The 26,043-nt window shown below is 41.3% G+C and overlaps 1 protein-coding gene across 10 annotated transcripts in view; it reads left to right on the plus strand.

Moving 5' to 3' along the window:
* The window catches only part of sema3h (sema domain, immunoglobulin domain (Ig), short basic domain, secreted, (semaphorin) 3H), a 329,841-nt gene that overhangs the window by 121,695 nt on the left and 182,103 nt on the right, over positions 1 to 26,043 (plus strand). For all 10 annotated transcript variants that reach the window (XM_069937305.1, XM_069937308.1, XM_069937306.1 and 7 more), the window contains one exon: positions 24,006 to 24,099. In XM_069937305.1, coding sequence (XP_069793406.1) covers positions 24,006 to 24,099 — 94 coding nt within the window. The remainder of the gene's footprint in view (positions 1 to 24,005; positions 24,100 to 26,043) is intronic.

The raw sequence follows: 26,043 nt of genomic DNA on the forward strand, positions 1-26,043 counted from the left end.
AAGAATGGTGACCTACACAAAAGTCTTGAATGCCAATATAAAGAGGGAACATTATCAGATTCCGACCAGGGATGAAATTACAAGTGAGATAGCTGGTGCAAAGTTTTTCACTAAATTGGATGCATCCCAGGGCTTCTAGCAAATAAAATTGCATGAAAATACCACAAAATACTGTATATTTAAAACATCATTTTCCCGATATCCCTGTCTGAGATGCCTTTAGGAATTTCCTCAACTCCAGAAGTGTTCCACAGGACAATGGAGCACATTATAGAAAGCATAAATGGGGTACATGTGTACATGGATGATGTGATCCTATGGGGATCCACACAAGAACAACACAACGAGAGGCTCATCAAAGTGCTACAATGCATCCAGAAGTATGGATTAAAGTTAAACAAAGAAAACGTCAGTCTGGTGTGAAAGAAATCACCTTTCTGGGAGAAAGGTGTGGAGCCAGACTAGAGCAAGGTGAAAGCAATTTTAGAGATGCCCAGACCCATTGAAAACAAAGGCATATTGAGAGTGCTAGGAATGATCAATTTAATTGGTAATTCATACCAAACCTGTCTTCCAAAACAATGTACCTAAGGAAGGTGTTACAGGACAAATGTGAATTCAAGTGGACAGACAACTATGAGGAAGGATGAGGACAACTGAAGACCATTCTAGCTACAGAACCAGTGCTTTTCACGTTCTTTGACGCATCCGGAAGGACAAAAAATATCTACGGATGCTTCAAAAGATGGAATAGGTGCCGTATTACTTCAGGCTGTAGGAGAAGATTGGAGGGCCAGTGGCATACACATCAAGGACAATCTGAATGTCGATATGCACAGATTGAGAAAGGGTATCTAGGTCTGGTCTATGGACTCGAGAAATTCCACAGCTATGTATATGGTCTACCAACATTTGTGGCGGATAATCAAGAAAAACCTCAGTGAAATTTTGCTGAGAATCCAAAGACTGATGATAAAGCTACAACATTATGACTTTGAATTGATGTACATATGAGGGAAACTTATTGTGTTAGCTGATGTGTTATCCAGGGCAACAGCACAGAGTGAAGCACACAATTCAAGTCCACAGAGACAGATGTGAATCGCGACGTGAACCTGATCACTGAATCTCTTCCCGTACCTGAAATGAAATCCAAGCAGATCACAGCTGAAGCAGAAAAGGGCACAGTTCTACAGAAGGTCATCAAGAATCTGAATGAAGGATGGCCTAGAGGTGAATGTTAGCCATACTCCAACATCAGAGCTAGCTGAGTGTTGTCAATTGACCGGGGATAAATCCTGACATTGATAGGACAGTTGCCAACTGTGAGACCTGTTTGAAACATCACGCAAATTAGGCAAAGAAACCCATGATCACAATTGACGTACTTGGAGAACCATGGCAGAAAGTTGGAACTGATCTGTTCCACATGGATGGAAATAATTACTGCTGTTTATTGATTATCTAATGTGTCTGCTGTTTGTGTGATCCAATATATCAAATCGATCTTTGCAAACATGGAATTCCTCAAATTGTCTACAGTGACAATGGACCATGCTACAGCTGTAGAGAATTTCAGAATTTTGCAGAAGAGTATGATTTCCGACATGTGACTTCAAGCCCTCTGCATCCACAGTCAAACGGTAAAGCAGAGAAAGGAGTTCACATAGTTAAAGAGTTGCTCAAGAAAGCACCAGACAGTGGCTCAGATCCATATCTAGTTCTACTGAGTTACAGAGCTTCATCATTTGAACATGGCATGTCACCCGCTGAGCTTCTGATGGGACGTAGACCTCACACTTCCCTACTCTGCAGACCCAAATGAGAACAGAGATGTTGAAGATGTCGAAAGGAAACAAAAGAGTCTGTAATGGAGACAAAAGCAAACAATGACAAGTCAGCAGGAAGGTTAGGGCCACTGGCACAACATGACACAGTGAGACTCAGAGGTTCCAATATTGGGACAAAAAGGCTACTGTTTGGGAGGAGGTAGATCCAAGAACCTGCACTGTCAGGACAGAGGAGGGTCAAATACTGAGAAGGAATTGAAAGAACCTGCTGAAAAACCCAGAGACATCGCAGAACAGACAAATGCAGAAGATCTAGCCTGCTCAGCAACAGAAGAAACACCATCAGTGCTAGACAGTGGTGGACCAGCAGAGTCAACACAAGCACCTGTGTTAGGAAGATACACATGTGTTATCAAAGCACCTGACAGACTGAATCTCTAAAAGAAAAAGAACTGCACACTTAAAAGTTTGTGTATGTTTGTGTTTACATTTATACTGGACTTTAAATTGAATGAATACTGTATTAGTTTTCCATGTTGTTAGATTAAACGTCTCCACAAAAGTGGATGTAATGATAGTGTTCTAGTGAGGGAGTCAGAGACTAGCTTGTGGCAGATTTGGTTGAATTCAAGATGGATGCCTCCACACAGTGTGAGTTTAGTAGCGAATATAATTGTTTGAAAAGAATCCAAGTTTCTTTATTACAATAAAATAAATATCATAATAGGTATTTTGAATAGCTGGGGACAACGCACGACTCCTGTGGTACAAAACTTATCACTGCATCCCATCCTGAAAATTATTCATTTACTCTCTGTCTCTTCTCTATGAAGTAACATATTACCCGTTTCTTATGTGCTTTGACTTTGCCTTTATCAAAGGTGTTCTGAAAATCCAACGCATCTACTGGTTCTCCTTTACCTGCCTGCCAGTGACATCCCAAAGTAGGTATGTCAAACATGTTTTCCCTTAAATAGATCCATGTAGACTTTTTGTGCAAAAACAACTGCTGAAGAAGCTCAGTAGGTTGAGGAAAAAATAACTTTTAATGTTTAGGGTCGATGCCTTGCATGAGCAAGGGACGAAAGCTAGTTCAGCCACTTGACCTTAAACCATATAACCATATAACCATATAACCACTTACAGCACAGAACAGGCCAGTTTGGCCCTACTAGTCCATGTCGTAGCAAATCCCCACCCTCCTAGTCCCACTGACCAGCACCCGGTCCACACCCCTCTAGTCCCCTCCTATCCATGTAACGATCCAATCTTTCCTTAAATGTGTATTCTTATTGATATTTTCCAAGTGGTGTGTTCTCACAACCTTAGTAATAGAATATAGTTCAGCACAGTATAGACAAGCATTTTCCTAACCACTGATCTTAACCTTGCCAGTCTATGTTTCCCTGTTTTTTCCCTCTACTTTTTTTTAAATAGTAGGGTTACATTTTCTACCCTCCAATCACAATGGGTCTTTCTTAATCTACAGAATTTTGGAAGGTGACAATCAATGGATCCACTATTTCTATAGCTTCTTTTTTTACCCTTCAGGGATGCAGATGGTTGAACTCTGGAGTCTATATATTTTCAGTCCTCACACACTTTTTATTTTTGACCTTGACTATCCCTGATTTTTAAAACATCATAATTGCTGCCCAGGTCCTTCGCTTTGGAATTTGCTCTTTAAATCCCTCTGCTTTGCACTTTGAAGTTTCTGGCTACCTTCAAGTATCTTTTATGAGCTGGTAACAAATTTGTGTATTGCAGAGATTCTCAAATTGTAGTTTCCAAGCAGTACCCCTTAAGTATTTGCAAGCATCCCTTGAGAAGATGTAATTTAAGAAATAAATATTATATATTTTTGCAAATTTGGCACCCACATTTACAAACTTCAGGTATAAATTTGTAGACGTATTCCTAATCCTAGGGATTTGCATTAACCTTCTCCTAAGAGATCTGTGTGGTGAGTGGTACTTTCTTGGCAATCCTTTCTGTTTTCCTCGCTTTTCTTTCTTCCTTTCCTTTTTTCCATTCTTTTTCTTTTCTTTTTCCTTTTTCTTCTTTTGGGGTTTCTAGGGTGGGAGGGGGGTTGGGGAGAGTGGGGGATTTAACCATCATGAAGTGAATAATGGAGTTATATTTTTTCTATTTGTATCTTTTCAATTTTGCAAAAATTTTAAATGAAATATTTTTTTTCAAAATCTGCAAGCATTTAGATTTACTGGTGTCTGCTTGGAGAGATGGTGGTGAGATAAAAGTTTGAGCTGCTGAAGCTTATGCTATAACATCTATCTTCCAAGACCTTTTGAAAACCATTACATCATTAACATGTTTCCAATAGATCATAGATCAGTCCCAATCTGTGTGCCGCTCTATGACCTTCCTGATGGTGAGCATCCCAGAGATTTATGCTGTTTATCATGGGAGCTGGTCACAGAAGTTCTTTCTAACCAGTAACAATCTGGGAGGTCTGCAAAAATCTGTTTTGGTTTCCCCCCCTCTCTCTCTCTCTCTCGCTCTCTCTCTCTCTCTCTCTCTCTTTCTTTCTTTCCCTTGCACTCTCCCTCTCTTTTGCTCACTTTCCCATTCTTTGTCATCCTCTTTGCCCTCTCGTTCTCACTCACTCTTCTGCTTGCTTTCTCTCACACTCATTCTCTTGCTTGTTTTCTGTCTTTCACACACACACTGTCATGTCTCAATTTCTTTTTCTTTTGCCCTTTCACTCTCTCTCGCTCAAAAGTCACCTTCTGTTCAATGAGTCCAAACATGACATTGAAAAGATTCCTGTTTCCAGTCAAAGCAGACAGACTGTGGGAGGAGATTCTATCTTACAGAGATAGGAGTTTTACAAGAGATATAAATTTTAAATTCCAGCATTAGCATAGATTGAAAAGTGGGATTTAGTCCTCTGTGTATTAAACTTCCTTAGTCACTTCACACCTGGGAATGCAGAACTAATTGGTATAGATTGAATTAAAGCAATAGAGTTGTATTTCATGATACTTTCTCAGAGATGCCTCTTTTCTTGAGTTTTAAGTTCTCCTAGTCTGGGAAAAAGACAATGACAATTTATTCTATACCCCTCCTAACTTTATAAACCTCAAGGAGATACTCCTCAACATCATTTGCTCCAGTAAAAACAGTCCCAGGTCCCAGTCTATCAAGCTTATTACTCAAGCCTTCCAGTTCAGGCACCAATCCTGTGAATCTTTTCTGCATCCTTGAGTTTATTCATACCAAGGGGCAGTACGATTGGCATAGCGGTTAGCGCAACGCCTTGACAGCACCAGCAATTGGGACCACACCTGGGTTTGAATCCCGCGCTGTCTGTAAGGAGCTTGTACGTTCTCCCCGTGTCTATGTGGGTTTTCTCCAGGGTCTCCGGTTTCCTCCCACTCTTCAAAAACATACCGGACTGGAGGTTAATGGGATGTAATTTGGGCAGCACAGACTCGTAGGCCGAATTGGCCTGTTAAAGTGCTGTATGTTTAAATTTTTAAAATTTACCTCAAATACTTTGAACCTTCAATATTTTCCTCAGAACTCACAATCCCATCCCGATATGTGTTGTCATAAAATGTAGAAATATATTGGGTTCTCTTATCCAAATCATTGATAGATATTGTGAATAGCTGGGACCTAGCAGTGACTCCTGTAGTACCACACCCATCACTGCCTCTCATCCTGAAAATGATTCATTTACACTCTATCTCTTGCCCATGAAGTAATATATTGCCTCAATCCTATGTGCTTTGACTTTGCACACTATCCTCTAATGTGGGACTTTTATCAAAAGTATTCTGAAAATCCAACACATCCTGGTGTGGTTTGGTCAGTTTTAAGGTTATTGCTCTCCTGTTACATTGATGTTTCTGCAGTAATTAGGTCAGGAAAGGTGGGGGACTGGGGGGTGGGGTTGGGAATGCTGCAGAATACACCAAAAGTTCTGAGATGCTGCTAAGTACGTGAGTGTTCAGAACAATCAATAGCAAGCAATAGTTTTGAAAAAGCTAATGAAAGATTTAAAAGAAACATGCACAGAAGGATACCCTTCATATGATAGAAACATGGACCGAAAGTAAGGTAGTGATACTATATGTCAGGGCACTGTACTGGTCAGGGAACAATGCAGAGACCGTGGAGCATAAATAATTGGGCACGTTATTACTATTAGAGCTGCATATCAGGGCACCATAAGATTGTTAGGATTTAATATTGTTTCAGATTACATTCATACTGTTCTTTTTTTTCTTCTTTCTTTGGCTTGGCTTCGCAGACGAAGATTTATGGAGGGGTAAATGTCCACGTCAGCTGCAGGCTCGTTGGTGGCTGACAAGTCCGATGCGGGACAGGCAGACACGGTTGCAGGGGAAAATTGGTGGGTTGGGGTTGGGGGTTGGGTTTTTCCTCCTTTGTCTTTTGTCAGTGAGGTGGGCTCTGCGGTCTTCTTCAAAGGAGGTTGCTGCCCGCCGAACTGTGAGGCGCCAAGATGCACGGTTTGAGGCGAGATCAGCCCACTGGCGGTGGTCAATGTGGCAGTACCTCAAATAAAATTAGCATGGTTAAACAATATCAATTATATCAGAATATGGTAAAAGTGTCAGAGTAAAATTCAATGTCTGAGAGTGCAGTGACACCATTGGTCAAAAATATAAGAACACATTCACAGAATGCAATACTGCAGATGGCATTGTTTGGCATAGTCTCTGATATTTTATTTAAGAGACTTATTATTCCACGATTCTTCTGTTTTCTTCAAAAGAATAATTCTGACATTTTTATAAAATGCAAGGAGCAGCAAAAACCTGATTGCTTATTCACAAGTTAAATAATGAATTAAGATCAATGAAATAATTTGCTTCAGTTCTTTTGCTTGTTGTCCATTCAAGTTTCCATCTCACTGTTTACATGATCTCAGCCCATGCTGAACTATCTGCCTGTTCATTAACCTATGCACTGGCCACCACTTAACCATCATTTGTAATTGTCTCTGCTCTCCGTCATCCAGATTTTCTGCAATGCTACCAACATATCTGCGGCGGCCTGGAAAGGGTTAATTTCTGTCATCATTGTTTGCAATCATTGATGCTCGTAAAATGGTGTTCAAATATAGGGCAGCCTTCTCTCGAGAGATACCATTTATTTTACCGACAGTCTGTTATCAATGCTAATAAAAATGGTGGATTAGTCTCCTGGCTTGCAAGCTTCTAAAACATCACTTCCCAGGATAGCGATGAGAGACAGATGTATTGACTAATAAACAATTCCTGGGATCATTAAATCATGCAGGGACATTCAATCTCTAATGTCTCTGAAGGCCTTGTCAATAAAGAATCTCTTCTCTCAATCCCGTCACTTTTTCCAGAGTCATGTAAACGTGTGTGGAGAAGTCCTGAATGTTTTTGTGTGCAGAGGTGACTCCAACCCAAGAACTCTTTATCTGCCTCTATTAAAGTGTTTTTATTCAGACAACTTGGAGGTAACAAATCAGAAGAATGCATTGTGCTCAGGCAGGCTATTTGACCCCTGATGAGGGGCTCAAGCCTAAAACATCAGTTATGTTTTTTAAAAAAATTTGCTATATAAAGGACACTGTTTGACCTGCTGAGTTTCTCCAGTGTTGTGTGTTTTCACTTCAACCACAGTGTCTACAGATTTTCGTGTTTTACTGTTTGATCCAGCGGCTGGCCTTTTTGAAGTGCAAGGGCTTCATGTCAACCTGCTTCCACTCAGATTTCTGATGCAATATGTTCACTTTGCCAGCCACAGATGTGGTCTGGTTGTGTTTCACTGTGATTATTTAAGCCGTCACAGACCCGAAGTAGGGGCAGTCCAAAATCTGTTGTTAGGTGAGCAAACATTCAAGATTCAAGATTCTTTCATTGTCATGTAATAAAATAGAAAATACAATAACATACAAAATTTCCTTTACTCTGCTTTAAGGCAGTCAATGAGTTGCCAGGAGCCTGGTGCCCTTACAGTAAGAGAAAGAGAAGCAAATGAGAGTCCTTCAGAGTCATTACACTCCTGCAGCTTCTGCAATTGTTAGCGACCCGAGCTCCAGATTCAGGAAGCCTTCAGCGCCCTAGGCCCTTTGAGGGCCTTCTTGTCCTCAGCATCCTCTCAAATCGCGGTTACGATACTTGGAACTGAGATTTGAGCCAGTCTCCAGCAGCCCACAGCCTGTGTGAATCCTTTACTGTAAGTCGTCAGCAGCCTGCAGTCATGTGGGTCCTTCAGCTGCTGAGCCCTGCTGGTCTTTTGCTGTTGTCACCATCCTGTAGGGTTGTTTTCTATGCTTCTTCTCAATGGGTATGTTCTTCCTATTTCTGGTGCCCTATGCCGGTCCGCTTCTCCCCCAGAACATGAAACCCCTTGAGGTTACTGCCAGCATAGATGCTACCATTTTGGGAACAGACTCCACAGTTACAGGATTTTAAATTAAAGCATTGTTTGCTCATTTAAACCCTGATGGAGCCTGGGTGAATGGACTCTGCTCTCCTGGGTCCACACCAGTTACAGACCTGCTGTTACAGCAGCGCCACCGCTTTATTTGCAGAAGCATCAACCCAGGGCAAAGTTTATCATGGCAGTGGTGTCTCGTTTGGTTGAATAGACCACCCGCCCATTGTAGGGACTCATACATACTTGAATAAATAACTAAATGGTGGCTGGTGTCCCAGGAAAGAGTGGGGAGGGTGGAGAATATGGGGGAAAGGAAATGACCAAAACAGGTTTAAAAATACTCCTAGTGATTAATTCCAATAAGAAAGAGGCAATTCTTTAATCTAACAAGGTATGCATCTTTGGATGGGTTGGCAGGCAACTCATTAACCTCAACCTTCTGGTTTTCAGATTATCAAATGGCATTTGCGAAAACTGCAGATGTGAGTCATGGATGGCAGATGTAAAGGGAAATGTGTGGCTGATGCTATAAATGCACAGATTTGATGAAATGGACATCTGGGATTCTTCTACCATCCCATTATCACCTCTGCCCCCCAACACTGGAGGGATGCTACCAATGCTCCCTTTGCCATATTCTACAAATCACTGCAAGTGTAACCCAGCCAACATTCATGGTCCTGGTTTCACTGAGATGATGACATAGGACAGGCCATGATACTTATATGCCCTGATGCCAAACTCCCCAAGGTAGATCCTGTTTTCTGAGCTCTGCTATGGGAGACAGAGGAAAAAAATCAAGGACATCTAAAAGCTTTCCTGAAGAAATCGACGCTGACACCGGGGGTGAGGGGTGGGGTGGGTGAGTTGGGGAGTGCAATTCTCTGACCACACTCCCATGCCACGAAATGATGCATCAGCAAGACCCTATTTTGAGAGACTACCTCATCTCATTCTCCTCTTGAGTCAACTCAGATGGAGAGAAAGTAAATCATCCTCCATCCTGTGGCACTGGCTAAGAAGAAGGCAGGTTGCTGTTAACAGGGTCAAATGGAACTTCCACAACCAAAACTCTAATGGTATTTAGGTGAGTGTAGATCAAAGCTACCGATCAGCCATCCTTAAATTGATTGGTTATGCACGCTTGGGGACTGGATGATTTTTGAAGGCATAATACCAACAGGACAGATGCCTTTGCATCACAGTGTGGAACATTGTTGGAGTGATGAAGATACCATATGCCAATCAAAATTAATCAACTCCACTGTATTTCATGGCTCAGATTGCACAGATTTCTTTTTGTCTAAACACAAAGACCGTGGGAATGTTTCTGATAAAGTAAACACAGAAAGCCTTTTAAGCTGACAAGTACTAGCAGTACGAACCTCTTCAGCTTTGTTCTTACCCCATTCCACTCCCTGCAAGTGTTTCAGGGCTGCATTGTATGACTTACAAATTGGCTCTCACTGACCCTGACATGTACAGATAGCTGAAACTCAAAACCACCAGTCGTGTCCATCTGAACTGACAAACTTGTCAACTGCCGGAAAGCTCTGGAATTCATTACACCCTGACATAAAGGCTTAAACTGTCAACATGTTGGGTCCATCATGAGTAAGAGGCTACATTGGTGCTTGGGAAGTATTTCAGCTGCCAGCCATTTTCAGAGACAACCCTTTAAGTTGCATTGAGAGCCACTCATTGTGTGTCACTTTGGGGAAGGATGGAGAGGGCTGAATGTGGCACTGAAGCCCACCGCTCTCAGGCAATTCTGGATCCATCGTTTCACGGCAAACATCAAGTAACTAGAGGAGCTGGGACATCCACATCCTCACTGTCCCACCCTGGGATCACAAGGGTACAGCTGCCACCCCCTCCAGCAGAGCCAGCAGGCAAAAGGGAAGGAGAGCAAACAGCCCTGACTGCTCCAAAGCATGAGAGAGACTTGAATGCATTTAACATAATTGCAGGCACATATTTGTTATAATTAAAGAAGTACCATTCCACTCACTTTTATATGAGAATTTTTTTACCTAGCAAGCTCACACAGAATATAATCATGGTCAGTCAGAGAAAACTGCCCTGACCTTGGATTGATGTCGTATATACACGGCAGTCTGATTCTGTAGCCTCTGGAGTGGGTCTTGAACCTGTAGCCTTCCAATTCCAAAGTGCAAGTGTGACCATAAATGGCAAGGAGACGTAAAGCTAATGAAAAGCTTTACTATTCCAAGCAGTGGCCAATCTCTTAAGAAGTGAGGAGAAAATGGTACTTGATCAGAATTGTCCCAACAAATGGTTGACCTGATTGGAATATCGACAGGTTGAGGATGGGTTAATGAAATAGACTTGTTGAATGTAAAAGGCATAAAGAGGGAAGATGATAGTTTTTTTAATCTCAATCCAGGTGCAGCTATCTAGTGTCTATAAAACATTGTGAGGTGCCATCTAACAGGAATCAACATCGACTTAAATCAGAAAATGCTGGTTTCTCCATCAAGCCTTGTTGCATGTGTAGAGGGAGAAAAAGAGTACATTTTTCAAGTCGTGTCAGCCTTTCATCAGAACTGGAAAAGTCAATCTGAAATGTTAACTCTTTCTCCCTCCAGAGATGCTGCCTGACCTGCTGAGTATCCCTGGTATATTCAGTTTAAAAAAAATTTCTTGTGTTGTCTTGTGTGGTATAATGTTCAATAATGATCCTACAATGTGCCTTGGGAAGATTTACTCTCTGAAAAGAGCAATACAAAGGCAAAAGTTTCACTTACACTGTTGAAATGTAAATACTTTCAGCCATGATAAGGTTTATCAGGTTAGTCTTACTCAAGGTTATTTACACTACCTGGTTTCCAGTGTCCCATTTCATCATGACTTTGTTCAAACTGGAGGATGTCGCTCCTTGACCCATTTATTTCCCTTAGCAGATTGTTTTTTGCTCAACTCAAACTGTGAGTCCTTAAATGCCCCCTGGAGTGCATGAGCAAGTCACCCAGTTCGAGTAATTATGGCTTGGTTGTATATGCTGGCCTTGCCACTAACACTCACATCATGAACAATGAATAAATAAATATATTCACTTTGAAATTACAGCATTGAGTCAATATTTTCCAATTGTTTACTCCAAGATTCAGCCAATCTGGTTCCGATTGAGATTGTTCTTGCATTTTTTTTTGGCTCATTCTTTTCTCGGAGTAAAGCCCAAAAGCTTTGCAGCCACACACCAACTCATTTGAAGAAGGGATATTATGTTGTTGGATGTTAAAAGCAGAGTGAGGTTAAAGGGCCACAAAACATGATCTATGTAATGGACCACTTAACTCGCTGAAACCAATGTCACCAATAAAGTGTACCCAACTAAATTTCATCAATGGAACATTCTCTATCCAATTCATGTCATACAATGAGATACTCTGCATTCAGCTCTGTAGTTTGCAAACTATTTTGCATCCAGTTATAATTTAATTTGCATCAGTCAAAGTGCCTAGCACAACTTCGTCCTTGTAACCATTATATTCTCAGCCCCAGTCTTGAGCTGCACTCACACTTACCAGTCTGCCCCCAACACCAACGACCTTGTTCTGATGGTTTATGGAATATAATTTCATGAAGTCTCTTTGCTGCAATTTTCCTTTTATGGTAAAAAGACTCAATGTCTCTTCACTGTATTTGACCCTTTTCAGAAGTTTCACTGTGACTTCAAGTATACATTTCTGATATTCTGATCAGTTTACTGTCTAAACATAACCAAGCAATAAGTTGGGAATTTTTTTTAAAAATTGAAGGTATTCAAAGAAACAACTTATTACATATCTTTCTTTTCCATTACTACAGACAGGCGAAGCTTTAGAAATGACATTTATGATCACCAAGAGTGACACAGACCAAAAATAAATTTAAACAGACGCAGATGCTTTTGTCTGAAGAGGCACATTCTGAAAGTGCCCCTTTAAGCCAAAATGAGTGATCGGTGATCCTAATGAGTGATACAGCCTGTCTGTTCCCATTTGTTTGGATAGATTACATCTGGATAGCCATCATTCCAGCACTTTTATTGACAGGAACAGTATACTTCAAGCTGAAGAAATATCACATGGTAAGTGGCAGGAATGTGCAAAACAAAGTTCTTCAAGGGTAGATGAGGTGTTAATGGGATCCTTCCTCTACTTTCCAATATAAATTAAAAACACAGGTATTTTAAATGGACACATGTGAGCTGAGGCCATTCAAACACTCAAGTGCTGTAATTAAATTCCTGACACTAGCACGTGGACACATTCAGAGAGGATACTTGGCATTTGATTCTCTTTCAGCAAACAATTATGTTTTTTTTTACATAGCCTCTGCATTCCAGGAAGTTATTCTCATTTTCCCGGAACGCATGTCATGTAAAAAGCATGGAACGGGAATGAGGGTGCATTCCCATTCTGACATTTTACCTTCTAGACACCTAGACATTTTCCTGGAATGCCTGCAGTCTAAACTGAACTGTAGCATTCCATGCATGATCAAGGGGCTAATGAATATGACGTAGAGTCACCAGTATGCTATGCTGGTGGACAGCAAAGGAGATTTTCAGTTTTGGTCGCTCCTGTGTGAACAACCACTGCCAGAATGTCGGGAAACTCTTCCTCACAGTAAAATCCTACAAAGTATATGTAAGAAACGTTAATGAGAAGCTAGAGGGACTCAGCAAGTGAGGCAGCATTCATGGATAGAAGTGGCCAGTCAATGTTTTGAGTCAAGGCCATTTATTGAGTCGAGCGTGGGAAAACGTGATATCAAGTATATCAATGGGGGAAAGGAACGGAGAGGGTGGGGAGCAGATATGATATGACAGTGCCTTCTGCTTCTATGCTGGGGAATCAGATTGAGAAAGGACTTCTGGAAATTTACTTATTCTATATGTATGTTTGAGATAATGAAATAAATAATATTTTAGAATGTTAGAACACTGCAGCACAGAAACAAGCCCTTCTAATCTGTGCTGAACTGTTATTCTGCCTCGTCTCAATGACCTGCACTCAGTCCATATCTCTTCATACCCCTCCCATCCATATTTCTCTTAAATGTTAAAATTGAGCCCATGTCCAACACTTCAGCTGGCAGCTCATTCCACACTCCCACCACTCGGTGTGAAAAAAATTCCCCCTAATGTTACCCCAAACCTCTCCCTTTTTACTCTCAATCCATGTCCTCTGGTTTCTATCTCATCTAACCTCAGTGGACAAAATCTACTTGCATTTACTCTATCAATATCCATCATAATCTCCAATCATTCTTCTATGCTCCAGGGAATAAAGTCCTAACTTGCTTTACATTTCCCTGCAACTCAATTCCTAAAGCCCCAGCAACATCCGAGTAAGTCTTCTCTGAACACTGCTTTTTTTTTTATAGCATTTGGTATGCTCAATTGGGCAAAGCATTTATTTAATTTTAACATTACTTCAATATGGATCTTCATAGAAAACAACCACCTTAATAATCCAACTCATATCGTTGAATTCTGAAAACAATAAAACTTAACCATGCGGTTCTATGGAACAATTTAATACTGCAGACTGGGTTTTCTTAGCCTTTCATCTTTACATCTGTTTTCCTTTAATATATGAAAAAGTTTATACTCCATAAAAGTTCCCTGCTTTTATAAATAATTCTTGTTACATACATAACAGCAGAGAAATTAGCCCCGGATGGTGTTATGTTTAAAATAATATTTTTAATTATTAATTAACAATGATATTACACTTATCTAAATTTAACTAAATTATTCTACACTTATCTAATTTAACCCCAAACTATACGTGAATGAACTGGTGTGTGTGGAATACCCCCAAGCCACTACAGCTCCAGGCCCAATTCTTGAAAGGTAGTTCCAAGTTCAAAGCTCAGAAATTCACTGATATTGACTCATAGGCTTGAAATTGATGCGACACACACGTTTAAGATGAATGAGACACACAGCCCTTTAGATGGATGTGGCATGCAGGCTTTAAGATGGGTGAGATACACATGTGAATGTGACACGCAAGGTTTAAATGGATCATATGCGCTGGCCGTAGATGAAATTAATAGTTCATGAAGTGGGTGAAAAAGACCAGGGGTGGCAGATGGTTGATTAACTCACAAAACCCTTGTTGAGATGCTTCAAAGAAATGTTCTTTTTAGGCAAGTGCCAACTAAAGTGCCCCTCTTCTTTGCTGGAGGGGTGATGAAATAAGTGATGCTCACAAAACTTCCAAAATCCTTTTCGTGGATCAGCCGAACTCAAGTATTTCTTTTGCAACTAGAACTCTTTTCATGGGTCAGTCAAAGTGGTTTTTTCATCCCTTTATACTAACAGGAGGAAATCTGACCATTTGTCTATAACCATACAATGAGTCCAAATGGGTTTCTCAATCCCATAAAGGAGGTCAAAGAGCTCTTTGCTCTTGTGCTGTCTTCTTAAAATGGTCTCCTGAGCAAACTGTGTACTGTCTTTTCAATAAGTGGTCACATGGTCATGCCCCTGGCTTCTCCAGGATTTTTTTCCTTCACTCTACAAATGTATCAATTTTTGAAACATGCTGTCTTTGAAGCCTGCTGCTATTTCAGTCACTTTCCAAAACCTGCAGGCTTTTGTTAAATCTGTTCTCATAAATGGACCATCACACACAAATAAAATTAACTGAAATATAGGAGAATGTCACACTCTTGAAGTTGAAGTCAACTGGAAGGTGACCTTACAGAAGATCCTTAGCTTGTTAGTGAGAAGATAATTGCAAGGAGTAGAACAAGCATAGTGAAAGTCTTGTGATTTCCATCGTTCCCTAAAGCCAAACTTAGTCATTCAGGAGAGGAGAGCATGTGTGAGGTGCAGCTTAGGATCTCTTATTTACCATAGTGTAGATGAAAATATATTGAATCAGACAACTAAACCTTTACTCTATTTACAACATGTGGAATAATGAGAACTTCCTTTTAAAAAGCCTTTAGTCTGCAATTTGTTAAAAAGAAACACAATTTAACATGCATCCTGTTATGCATAATTTGTCCAGCAATTTGCGATGAGAAAGAGATATAGCATGAATTGTAAATCAGAAAATATTTGCTGACTGATTTGTAGTGCTACACAAATTTGTCGTTAACTCACCATCGAGCTCTTCAAGAGGATCAAAAAATTTCTGCTGTTCCAACAAACTGAACTCCCTGCAGAAGGAGTAGAGTTACATTCAACACCATAGCCTTCAATTTAATTCTGAGATGAAGGTTCCTACATGGCCACTTAAACATGCTGGCCTAGGCAGGGAACAATTGAGATTCATCGTCACATTCCAATTGTTTATAAAAGGTTTCTAAAGTTTAGAATTTAATTTCTTTCTTTTATTTATCCCATATTTTCTCTTACTACCTTTTTTATCCATAATTCTTTTTTTATTCCAGGGCTGTTCCCATATACCTTGAATTTTTTAGAGATGACAGAATCTGCAGTTAAAAAAAAACAACCTGTTGGAGGAACTCAGCAGTTTAAGCATAATCTGTGGAGGCAAAAAGAGGTCCTCATACAGCGGTCTCAACCTGGAATGAGGACTATCCCTTTCCCTCCATGGCTGCTGCCTGACCCACTGAGTTCCTCCAGCAGGTTGTTTTTAACCACGATTTTCTTAACACCAGAAATCTATCAGTCTCTGGCTCAACTCAGAGGATGTTTCTGTGCTCAGGGAAGCTAGCTCTGGAAATGTTTCACTGTCTACTAATTCTGGACATAATTCCTCCAGTAACTCGGCCATCAAGGGTTACTATTTCTTTTAGATCTGTGTGGTTGCACTGGCTATATCAAATATGTTGTTCATAAGAATGTCTCCTTGAATGTGCATCATGCTGAGATGCATTCCTTCTTTTTATTCCATTGAGTTTTGGTCTGCTATGATAGGATAAATCTACAAAATATTATCAGGTTAAAACATGTTTTATCAAAATGTTATATCTTCAAAATGAGCCCATATGCAGTCTGCAAATGTAAATGAAGACCTGCCATTGCAAGTTTATTGGGAAGGAAGATCTTTGTGGATTGTTTTCCCCTTACAAGGCCCTGTGGTATTTAGTATAGGTAACCTCCTTGAACAAAATCAATCACCACTCACAGACTCAACGATATATCAACCAACTCCACAGTGCCTGTGTTTACCTCCAACATTCTATATGGTAACAAAGGCAGCAAACATTGGCAATTTGTCCTGGAGGTGGCCAATAATGGGTGGCACAGTTAGCACCATTTTATTACAGTGCCAGCAAACTGGGTTCAAGTCCAGTGCTGTCTGTAAGGAGTTTGTATGTTTTCCCTGTGACTGTGTGGATTTTCTCTAGGTGCTCCAGTTTCCTTCCACATTTTAAAGATGTATTGGGTTTATAGGTTAATTGGTTACATGAGTATATTTGGGTGGTGCAGGCTTTAGGACTGGTTACCACGCTGTTCTCTAAATTACAAATTAAAATATCTGCTTCTGCTACATTTTATGGAAACCTTAACCTTGTATTGGCTTGTGCAATTCAGTGGAAGATGCAGAACTATGTTCATCTGTTTACTTTTACAAAACACCATTGTGTCTCCTTCAAACTAATAAGAACATGTCAATCTGGTTTTCTGCTTTAATTTATTAAAACAAGAGAAACAACACTTTATGCTTGCCTCTAAGTATTGATCAAAAGAAACCATTTGACCAGCAACTTAAAACACACAACAGTACAGCAGAAGAACAGGCCCTTCAGCCGACAATATCAATGCTGTCTATGATGCCAAATTAAACTAATCCCATCTGTCTGCACATGATCCATATCATTCCATATTCTGTCTGTCTAAGTCTTTTAAAAAATCACTGTCGCATCTGCTTCCACTACTACGCCTGGCAGTACATTCCAGGCACTGACAACTCTGTCAATAAAAACCTGCCCTGTGCATCTCATTTAAGCCTTCTCCCTCTCACCTTAAAACCATGCCTTCTAGCATTTGATATTTCCACCCTGAGAAAAAGAATCTATCTATGCAATCTATGACTCTCATAATTGTATAAACTTCGGTCATATCTTGCCTCAGCAAGACAATCCAGAGAAAACAATGCATATTTGACCAACCTCTCCTTCTCACTAATGCTCTCTAATCTAGGCAACATCCTGGGAAACCTCTTGAGTTCCCTCTCCAAATCATCACACCCATTTTGAAATAGTAGTGCATGGAAAGTAAGGCAATGTCTTTGGTTCATTGATTATTCAGGAATTTAATGGAAATGGGGAAGAAGCTCTCCTTGTGCTGTTGAGTGCTCATCTTTAGGCTCCAGTACCTTTTTCCCGTGGTAGCAGAGTGAAGAGAGCATGGCCTGGGTGGTGGGGGACTTTGAGGATAAAGGCTGCTTTTTTAAGACTCATGTAAATGTCTTCGATGAAGTGAAGTCTGGTGCCTGTGATGTTGCAGGCCGAGTTAACAACCCTCTGGAGTTTATTCTTGACCTGAAAGTTGGCACCTCCATACAAGGTGGTGATGCAACCACCCAAAATGCTCTCCACGGTACACCTGTAGAAGTTTTCAAGAGTTTTCAGTGACATACTGTATCTCCTCAGACAGCTCACAAAGTATAGCCGCTGGTAAGCCTTCTTCATGATTGCATCAACATAGAGGATCCAGGATAGATCCTCGTAGATGTTGACACCCAGGAATTTGAATTTCTTGTTCCTCTCCACTACTGAGCCCTCGATGAGGACTGAGTCGTGTTCCCCTGACTTCCTCCTGAAGTCCACAATCAACTCCTTGGTTTTGCTAACAGTGGGCACAAGGTGGTTGTTGAGACACCATTCAATGAGCTGATCTATCTCCCCTCCTGTACACTTCCTCATTGCTGTTTGCGATTCTGTCGACAACTGTGGTGTCATCGGCAAACTTGGAGATGGCATTGGAATTGTGCCTGGCCACACAGTCATAGGTGTATAATGAGTAGAGCAGTGGGCTAAGCACACATCTTTGGGGTGAGCCAAGTCAAAGTAGAAATACAATGAAAGTTAAACTGCCATTTCCCAGGAAAATATCTTGTGATATGTATTTGCATCATGATGTGCAGGGATGTGTGGTTACTGTATATATAATTGCAAATACACATGTGATGAAAATGAGTAAAAATATCGCTGCTCTTCTATGTAATATGTTCTGTGAAGGGTGACATTATTGGTAGCTTGCACTACTTCCTTAATCTGATTGGAGAAAATTGTCTTGAGTTACACACAGAACTAAAAATGGAGCACTGGAGACACTCAGCAGGTCATGCAACATCTACAGCTATGAGCAAAAAGTAGGAAGGGGCCCAAATAAGAAAGTGGGGGGTGGGGGGGAGGAAAGAAAGGAGTGGAGGGAGGAAGGGACAGGCAGAGGAGTACAGGCTTGCAGGTCATAGGTGGATATGGGTGGGAGTGTAGAAGAGAGAAAAAAAGCTGAGGTGATGGGGAGGAGGCAGATCTCTGAATGGAGAGGAAAGGGGAGGGGTGGAGAACTGGAGGAGAGGAAATAAATGGAATCCAAAGTACCAAATTCAGTTTGAGCAGGGAACATTCCTTTGTCTACCCCAAATTCCATGAAATTGCTTGCATCTGGTTAGAAGCAAAACTCTACCTGGTGATTTTAAAAAAGATTAAACAAAAATATCACCCTACATTTGGCAAAATGCATCTTAGGGTGGGGAGGAACAGAAATATGTGAGCCAGGAGGGTTTAAATTATTACTGGTGGGTGTCAAAGTGTGACATTTGTGATTTTGTTACAGTTTGTTCAATAGTCACAGATCAACCAAAGCTATTTGGACCATTCATTCTTGTCTGTTGGTGTAACTCCTCACGCTCTTCATCAGCTAACCTTTCAACCCAGCCAACTGCATTCATTGGTTGTTTTATTGGACAGTTCTTGTAATGTCCCTACATCCACAGATTAAGTTCATCCAATTTCTAGCTGCCACTCACTATATATATGTCAAGGTGAATCATAGGACAAAATTGAATAAGGAAAGCTTTGATGGGGAAGTGGGAAGCCATTTGTTTCCTTCACCCAGTCACAACTCAGTCTTTCAGTCTGTGAATTTGATGATAAGATCTTATCCTGGGGGTTCTTTTAAAAACATGAGTGACTCTTCTTCCACCGAACATGAGTTGGAGCAAGAGTGTGCGAGAGCAGGACTGTTTAAATAGGTGAGAGATATAACCAGAGTAGCCATCATGGGAATGGGCATTGTGTGAGTGGGTCAGTGTTAGAGTGATGAGTTGAGGCTTCGGTGAGAAGAGGCTGAAGTGAAAGAAGCATTAGAAAGGTAGGTTTTTTCTTTTATAATTGCTGATGTGTCAACACTCCTGTAGTACTGTGCAGGAGTGTTGACGGATATGGCAGTGGAATGCTCCTCCTGTAGGATATGGGAATTGATGGAATTTGATTAGTATACCTGCAGGAAAAGCAGCCAACTCCAGATCCAGAAAGACTGTTTTAAGGAACTGAAGCTGGAGTTGAATGAATTAAGGATTATCAGGGAGGCCAAGCAAGTCTTGGATAAGACTTTTGAGCAGCTAGTTATACACAGAGTGCAGGATACAGCTAGCATATGGGTGAACACTGAGAGAGATAAGGAGAGAAATAAATCAGTGCAGGGACCATCCTGTGGCCATTCCCCTCAGCAACAAGTATTCTGTTTTAGATAGTGCTGTGATGGATGACCTATTGGGGCCAGGCAGCAGCCAGACCAATAGGACTGTGGTTGGCTCTGAGCCTCAGAAGGGATGGGTGAAGTCGGGCAGAATGCTAGTCATAGGGGATTCGATAGGGGAACAGAGAGGAGATTCTGCTGCTGCAAAGAGACTTCAGGACTAGTGGAGTTCCACAGGGATCTGTTCTGGGACCCCTGATTTTTGCGATTTTTATAAATGACCTGGACAAAGAAATGGAGGGATGGGTCAGTAAGTTTGCAGATAATATGAAGTTTTGAGGTGTTGTGGATAGTGGTGAAGGTTGTCATAGGTCACAACAGGATATAGATTTGGGCAGAAAAGTGGCAAATGCAGTTCAATCTAGATAAGTGTGAGGTGATGCCAGATTAATTGGCTGCTGTAAATTGTTATGAGTGAGTGGGGGAGTGGTTGAATTTGGGAGCAGATGATAGAAATGTGGGGAGAATAAAATAGGATTAATATAGCATGCATTCTGTGTTGTAATGACTTGACACATATATATGCGTAAACTAGGAGCCAATCGCCTCTTTGACCCGATTCTGCTATTTAATAAAGTTATGGGTAAGCTGGTTGCAACCTCTACTATTTAACCTTGCTTATCATGAATGCTGAAAAATATTGAAAGACTCCACCATCCCTTAAAGAAAAGCATTCCATAGAACTGAGATAATAATAATAAAATCATCTCAACTCTTGCTTAAATGAGCAAGCCTTATTTTAAAACAATCATTCACTCCCTAGTTCTGGTTTCTCCCACAAAAGGAAATGTTCTCTCTACATCCACTCTGTAAAACAGGCATTTAGCATCAAAATCAGCTGTTGGGGTGCACTGTGTAATGTCGCACAAGCTCCTAAATTTTGTAGAGGTCAAAGTTCAAGCCATCTGACATTTGGCAATGGATGAATGATTCTGGATTATAGCATCATTTACATTATGCAGTTGGCAGCTCCACTGCACTGACATTACACACAGTACATAAATTTTCAATCTCTTGAGGCAAGACCTTAGGCGAATAACTTAGATGCCGTTCAATTTCATCTTATGTCACTTTGACTACTTTTCCATCTGGCACATAAAACTCCAAAAATTGCTCGCTATCTAGTGAGAGTTGTCTCTTATCATCTTGTAGCAATTCCAAGTGTCTCCGAGGGTCACACAAAAACATGGATTTAAGCAGCATTTTTAAAGTCGTTAAAATGCCTCAAGATGTCATAGGAGGGAAATGACAACACAAAGTAACAGGTCTCATGAAGAAACATTGGCACAAATGCATATTTAAGGAAAATCAGAAACAGAACTTGTATTTTTCTGGAGATACACGGAAGACTGTAGTTGCTGGAATCTGAAGTTAAAGACAATCTCCTGGAGTTACTCAATGTTCTCTCATCAGGTCCTCCTTCAGCCTCCCCCAATTCATGGGAAATAAAGCCAGCCTATCCAGTCTCTTCTGAAATCTGAATCACTCCACCATCTTGGTCAACAAGCTGGGAATCTCCTCTGCATCTTCTGCATACATATCCTTCCTGTGGTGTGGGAATAACAACATCACAGTATTCCGTGATAAAACATGGTCTGTAGACACCATGCTTAAAGTAAAAACACAATGCTGGAGAAACTCAGCAGGTCAAACATTGTACTTTTACAGCAAGGATAAAAGCTCCTTTCACACTTGCATCCCAGTAAATTGGCCATTCAGTGTCCTGGGATAGGAATGGGGGTTTGGCCTATCACACTAGAACACTCCTGACTGGGACACTGAACGCTTTCACATTTGCAAGGGTCTAATCCCGGTGTTTGGTCTGTTCTACCTTTAATAGGAAGTGCCTGCAATGCAATTGCCCGTTTCACACTTGCCTGATCTTAACGCCGGCGTCTGCAGATGCTGGGGAATGTACTAGGGGTCAAGGCTGGCAATCCTCAGCATGAGATAATGTCATCTGATACCAGCTTTGAGCGAATTTTGCTTTTATATGCCATTTTAAAGGCTGATTGGCGTTCGATTCTTGGGATCATTGTCAAGTGTGAAAGGGGCTAAAGACACATAACTAAGGTGTTTTGGGCTTGAGGTATGAGCAAAATGTAGGCAGGTGCTCGATCAAAATAGTTGGGGGGGGGTAGTTGGCAGAGGCAGAGGAAGGAACACAGTCCCACAGACAGGAGGTAATAAGTGAATAAGGGAGGGAGGACACACAAGCAAATAGGCTAGTAGAAACTAGAGAAGTTGAGGTTTATGCCATTTGGTTGGATAGTGCAAAGACAGAATATTAGGTGTTGGTCCTCTTCTTTCTGTCTCTGAGAGGGGTCCGAGTAGGATTCAGTGCGGTGGAAGAAAGTTGAGAGATTCATGGTGAGAATTCCGTAGCTTTGGGTCCAGCATGCTGAAAGCACAGCAACATGGCAAGCAGGGTTTTAGGGATGTACAGGGGACCAGAATCAGCTTGATTTTCAGGGAGCTGAACACTAAACAATATGCCAAATGCATGACTAAACCTGGTCTTTCTGTAGAAAAGTGTTGACTGCAATGTAAAGATAATATGCTGGAGATTCAAGATTAAAGATTCCTTTATTGTCACATAATAGTACAGAACAACAGAACATGTAACATTACACAAAATTGCCTTCTGCCTTCCATAAGGCAGACAAGGAGTTGCCATTAGTGTCGCCTGGCTCCCCTTATATTACAAGAGAAAGAAAGCAAAAGAGATAGAGTCATTGAGTATCCATGGATTCCCCACCAACACTCAGGCAGCCACTGCAGTTGCATAGACTTCATCGGATTCTGATTCATCGGAAAACCAAACTCCAGACCCAAACCTCCAACACAATCAGGAAGCCTTCACCATCTGAGGCCCTTCGGGAGTCCTTGCCCTCAGCACCTTCTCAAATCCCATGTGTGATACCTAGTTGCAATGAGCCAGTCTTCAGCAGCCCACAGCCCATCTGGGTACCCTGATTGCAGGTCGCCCACAGTCTCTGTTAAGCCCCTTGCTGGCTCAGTGTCTTGGTCAAATTCCCTGTAGGGTTATCTCCTCTGATTATCCTTCTCAGCAGGGGGTGTTCCCCGCTTCTGGTGCCTTGCACCGGTCCGCAGCTCCCACACAGTCTGCAACTCCTCTGCTGAATTTAAATTTTAAATTTAGACACGCAGAACGGTAACAGGCCCTTCCAGCCCATAAGCCTGTGCCACTCAATTTCACCCAATTAACTTACAACTCCCATATGTTTTGAAGGGTGGGAGGAAACCAGTTCACTCAGATGAAACCCACGTAGACAAGGGGAGAACTTACAAACTCCTTACAGACAGCGCTGGATTTGAAACCCGGTCGCTGGCGCTGTAACAGCGTTGTGCTAATTGCTATGCTAACCGTGCCACCTTCAGCACTGATGCTCATCAGGACAGCCAGCGTTTGTAGAGAGAGAAGTAAAATTAACATTTGAAATTGATGGCCCATTACGGAGACACAATTCTGAAGCTGAAATACTTTCCCATCACCACACCTTCAGCTGTTCAAAGTACAAGACGTAGAATGGAATTGCTTTCCAGGAACATCACCTACTCTCTCTTTCAAAACACTCCTTTGAACCACCTCTTTTACCAAACCTTTGACCAATTATCCTAATGCTCTTAGCTTGTCAGTTTATTTACATTTCTTTTCTTGAGTATGGGTTTTTGCACCATGGATAAGTAAAAATTCTGCCTGGCCTGCAGGAAAAAGGATCTCAGGGTTGTATATGATGTCATTTTATGTACTCTGACAATAAATGTGAACTTTGCTTTTGCTGTCAACCTGCTTCCATTTACACAGGATGAAGCATCTTGGGACTTTGTATCACTTCCATTCTTACATGGTGCAAGTGCCTTGTTCCGCCTTTGAAAATGTCATTGGACTCTGTTTGAACTTGGCAGCTGAATCCCTCTCCACCAGATTTGTGAGGATGCTTGGCAGGGAGGAGGTGGGGTTGCAGCTGGGGACTGGGAGGCGAGCATGCTGAATAGCTCATTGATGCTGAATCTGTTGCAGTGACTGACTCTGTGCATTCCTTCTGCCTCCCTTCCCTTCCTCCCTTTATCCACCATTGCAGGATGAGCAGCTCATGCTGTACCATGAGCAGACAGAATGTGGCAAAGGCAAGTGTCCTTATGACCCTCAACAGCGAATAGCCTCAGCGATGATTGGTGAGTGACCATGGATGGGGATAGGGGAATGGAAGGCAAGTGGGAACAGTGTGTCATTTCGGGAATACTTGTGCTTTGCAGCCACAGATGATAAAAATCTGAAGCATGTTCGTGACATTACTTAACTTTTATAACATGTGCTCACCTTGTTCTTATTCTGTGTGATTAATGGCATTGTTCATATTTTTGTGTAACAAATGGATTGTGTACATGGCAAGTGAAGATTGATGGGGCTGGATGAGAGAGCTGTGTTCCTTTGTGAATTTGATGTCAGCCTCAGCATGGCCTGTTCAGTGCCAGACTCAAGTGAGTCTGAGTAATTGTTCTGTAAAAGATTCAGCAGCAATTCAACAAGGTTACAGTGATGAACCACCCCTGTCAGAGAGTCTGAGACCTCCCACTCCAACCATTGACAGATCAAATGCAACGTAGCTCTCCTTCATTATCATCTGAAAAATCTAGTTTCGTGACAACCTTTTGGCATTCTGTGATACCTCTCACTTCCCATGTTACAGATTCTGAATGACATGGCTCATTCATCAGTATATTATTTGGCCTTCATTCCTGCAGCAAATGGGGTTTGAGATTGTCCAACACGTGGAAGTCTGAGGCGAGAGTTTGAATTTGGAGTCCAACGGGGAAATGATGGTATGCAGCTCAATGGACCACACATCCAAATGTGTGCTTGCTTCAGTCCCCAAAACTGAAAGGCTAACAGCTTAATTCACAACATTGCAACTAAACTGTAGATTATTTAAAGCATAAGGAGAGAAAAATACACTGATTTATTTGGTATTTTTAGACTGTGGGATGCCTCAGCGAATTAAGCACATGAAAGATAGTTGTAATTCAAATAATATTGTACTTGATTTCAGACCATAGAAGACATAGGAGCAAAAATAGGCTATTCAGCCCATCAAGTCTGTCTCACTATTTAATCATGAGGTGACCTGTTTTCTTAATCAGCCCCACTGCCCAGCTCCCTCCCCATAATCTTTGATGCCCTGGCTAATCAGAAATTTATCAATTGCTGTCTTAAATACACCCAATAATGGACTCCACAACTGTCTGTGGCAACAAACTCCACAGATTTACCACCCTCTTGCTAAAGAAATTTCCCCCCACATCTCTGTTCTAAGCAGATGCCTGAAGATGTGCCATTAGAAAGTTCTACAAATAGCCTTCTTCTAGTGACTGGGTAATTTTTTTATTGTGATGTTAATTAAGGAATAAATATCAGCAAGCACAACTCTCCTCAGAGGTTGTCAGGAAATCCTTTCCATCCGTGAAGTGGGCAGATAGATTTTCAGTTCTCTGAAAGAAATCACACCTACCCTACCCCTCCGGGATCAGTTCTCTTCTGATAAAGGCCCTGGGCAATTGGACTAATTTGGACGTTCAGCAAAGATTTTTGTTTCTGGAGTGGCCTTACCTTAACCTTCTGACACAGAACCTAATGAGCTGATGACGACATAATGGCACCAGTGTACAATAACTTTTGGAGCTCACTTCAATGTGGCAAACTCCTTAAATATTTTTGACTTGTTGAGTGTGGGCATCTCTATCTTGACACAAATTAGTATAGTCCAATTGTCCACACGTTTTGAAGCGCCTATGAAGTTAATGATGAAATTTATGTTTGGCTGTGTGGTGATGAGATCCTTATCAAAGAATCATTGTAGCCTGCACACCCACCCTGCCTGTACTCTCGCTCGAAGGCTTTTTGAATAAAGTTGAAAAACTTGCCCAGTTCATGCCAAATCTTCAAGGGAATAAGTGTTGCTCTCTTCTTGTTGGCAGCAGTGCAGTTCACTTCTCAGACCTGCTTCGAGCTTAGGGAATTAGACGAGGCACCTTGCCTGTTGTCCTGCAACACTGAAACATGCGCTAAGCTTTGCATTGCTAAGTGACTGTGTGCAATAGGTAAAGAAAAAGCTCCCATTT

The sequence above is a fragment of the Narcine bancroftii genome, chromosome 5 (assembly GCF_036971445.1).
Source record: "Narcine bancroftii isolate sNarBan1 chromosome 5, sNarBan1.hap1, whole genome shotgun sequence".
Taxonomy (NCBI): domain Eukaryota; kingdom Metazoa; phylum Chordata; class Chondrichthyes; order Torpediniformes; family Narcinidae; genus Narcine; species Narcine bancroftii.